Source organism: Littorina saxatilis, linkage group LG5, assembly GCF_037325665.1.
Source record: "Littorina saxatilis isolate snail1 linkage group LG5, US_GU_Lsax_2.0, whole genome shotgun sequence".
NCBI lineage: Eukaryota > Metazoa > Mollusca > Gastropoda > Littorinimorpha > Littorinidae > Littorina > Littorina saxatilis.
In genome coordinates, this window is record NC_090249.1 from 18,323,947 (window position 1) to 18,326,448 (window position 2,502).

A 2,502-nucleotide genomic window follows, 5' to 3' on the forward strand; every position below is an offset into this window, starting at 1 on the left:
ACAAAAAGTGAGACTATCAGCACTGCACAGCGACAGAAAGTGAGACTATCGGCACTGCACAGCGACAGAAAGTGAGACTATCGGCACTGCACAGCGACACAAAGTGAGACTATCGGCACTGCACAGCGACACTGACAAAGTGAGACTATCGGCACTGCAGAGCGACAGAAAGTGAGACAATCGGCACTGCACAGCGACAGAAAGTGAGACTATCGGCACTGCACAACGACACAAAGTGAGACTATCGGCACTGCACAGCGACAGAAAGTGAGACTATCGGCACTGCACAGCGCCAGAAAGGGAGACTATCGGCACTGCACAGCGACACTGACAAAGTGAGACTATCAGCACTGCACAGCGACAGAAAGTAAGACTATCGGCACCGCACAGCGACAGAAAGTAATTAGACTATCGGCACTGCACAGCGACAGAAAGTGAGACTATCGGCACTGCACAGCGACAGAAAGTGAGACTATCGGCACTGCACAGCGACAGAAAGTGAGACTAACGGCACTGCACAGCGGCGACAGAAAGTGAGACTATCGGCACTGCACAGCAACAGAAAGTAAGACTATCGGCACTGCACAGCGACAGAAAGTAAGACTATCGGGCACTGCACAGCAACAGAAAGTAAGACTATCGGGCACTGCACAGCCGCACAGAAAGTGAGACTATCGGCACTGCACAACGATAGTTCAGACTCTCGGCACTGCACAGTGCGTGAAAGTAAGACTATTTGCACTGCAAAGCGACAGATAGTGAGACAATCAACTGGTGGTCGATTTGTTTGCATGTCTCAAATTGTAAATGCAGGAAAGAGTCGTTTTTGGAAAGTTTGCAGCATTATTCTCCTACTTGGACAAACATCAGCTACATCCTAGCTGCTTTGTATTGTGGAGTGTAACATTTTTGGTGCAAACATTTCGTATCGTAAGGGGCTCCGCTCACATAATTATGTAACTTCAGCAGGACCTACGACGCACTTCAGATTATCCCAGCCCGCTACACGTTGCATGAAAGGAAAACAGGCCAAGTACTCGTCATATAATCCCTATCGCGGCCGTAAATACTATGCAGTGCGTCGTCTGTGCCGCTGAAACTGCGCAGGTATATTCTGCCCATAACGCATACCTGAGTCAAGCCGCTACAAAATAGACGCGCTCCGGACATGGGGAATAACTCTGTCGGTTGTGGTAGCGTTGCTTTTTGTTGTATTTTCCTTGCGTTTCCATAGAAACACTGAGACAATGTACACGTGACATAGTAGGCTTGCCTCGACGTTTCTCAGAAACAAAGGAAAGCAACTCTTCCACGACCATCTGTGTGTGTGTGTGTGGGGGGGGGGTGTCAGTGTCACGTGTGTGTGTGTGTGTGTGTGTATGTGTGTGTGTGTGTGTGTGTGTGTGTGTCGGCGTGTTGCTGTGTCCATGTGTGTTTACACATGCCAACGCAAATTCGTGTGCATTATATAATTGTAATGTCGAACGCCGTCTGTCTGCTCTGCTTGTTTGTCTCTCAGAGAGAGAGAGACAGAGACAGAGACAGAGACAGACAGAGACAGACAGACATGCAGACAGACAGACACAGACAGACAGACAGAAGAAGCAAGAGAGAGAGAGAGAGGTTAGATATATTAATATTTTTTAAACACAGTTGAAGGACACCATGCGGTGACGTGATATAGGCTAACTGACGTGTTTTGTGACAAGATGAGACTGTAATCTGTCACAGGACTGTACCAGATCTACTATACTCTGTAAGACCACAGACTGTAGAGTACACATGTGTACTCGTCAGTCTCCTGTAAGACTGCTGGCCATCATAAACAGTCATCTTAAAGTGGAAGTAAGTGAAGACAGCCACAAACGCATTGGGATTGTCCTGCTCAGTCGACGGTAACTCTTATATTCATGAGTACTCTTCTTCTTCTTCATTGTTTTCCTCTTGCTTTTATTTCATTATCGCGCTTATATTCTTCTTCATTCCTCAAACTTCTTCTCGTTCAAAGAGAACAGTTTGTATCGTCACAGTTCAGAGACAGGAGTAAAAGTTTAAAACACGCTATAACGACAACATTACATTTTCTCCTTTTTAGTTTCATCTGGCTTTATTCGAGCGAATCAGTCCTCTCATTTTGTTGCGACACTGACAGACGGTAACTGTTCAGCACTGTTCTCGTGTGATCGTTTCACGTGCATGCTCTGCAGAGTCTCTCGGAATCGCGATCCCAGCTTCCAGTAGAAGAAAAAATTGACACTGGAATTGATCGCACTGAAGACGTAGACAATCCCAATACCGAGCACGTGGAGATTTTGTTTCCTCCCTCCAAGTTTAAAATCAGGATCGACGAGCTGCGCGCTTCTGTGGATGACATTTGGCAAACTGCAAGCGACGAAGAGACACGACAGAGCGACCAACATCGTAGTCAGAGCCACTTCTCCGGTTCCCATGGTGACCGAGGTGCTCTGTCTCCACCTTCTGGCTTCGAGCAGCTTGACAATT

At 47.1% G+C, this 2,502-nt stretch overlaps 1 protein-coding gene across 1 annotated transcript in view; it reads right to left on the reverse strand.

Moving 5' to 3' along the window:
* Positions 1–1,687: 1,687 nt before the first annotated feature.
* Positions 1,688–2,502, reverse strand: part of LOC138965833 (putative G-protein coupled receptor F59B2.13) — a 1,833-nt gene continuing 1,018 nt past the window's right edge. The window contains exon 1 of the mRNA XM_070337928.1: positions 1,688–2,502. This exon is cut by the window's right edge and continues 1,018 nt beyond it. Within this exon, the coding sequence (XP_070194029.1) occupies positions 2,130–2,502 (373 nt within the window). The 3' untranslated portion in view covers positions 1,688–2,129.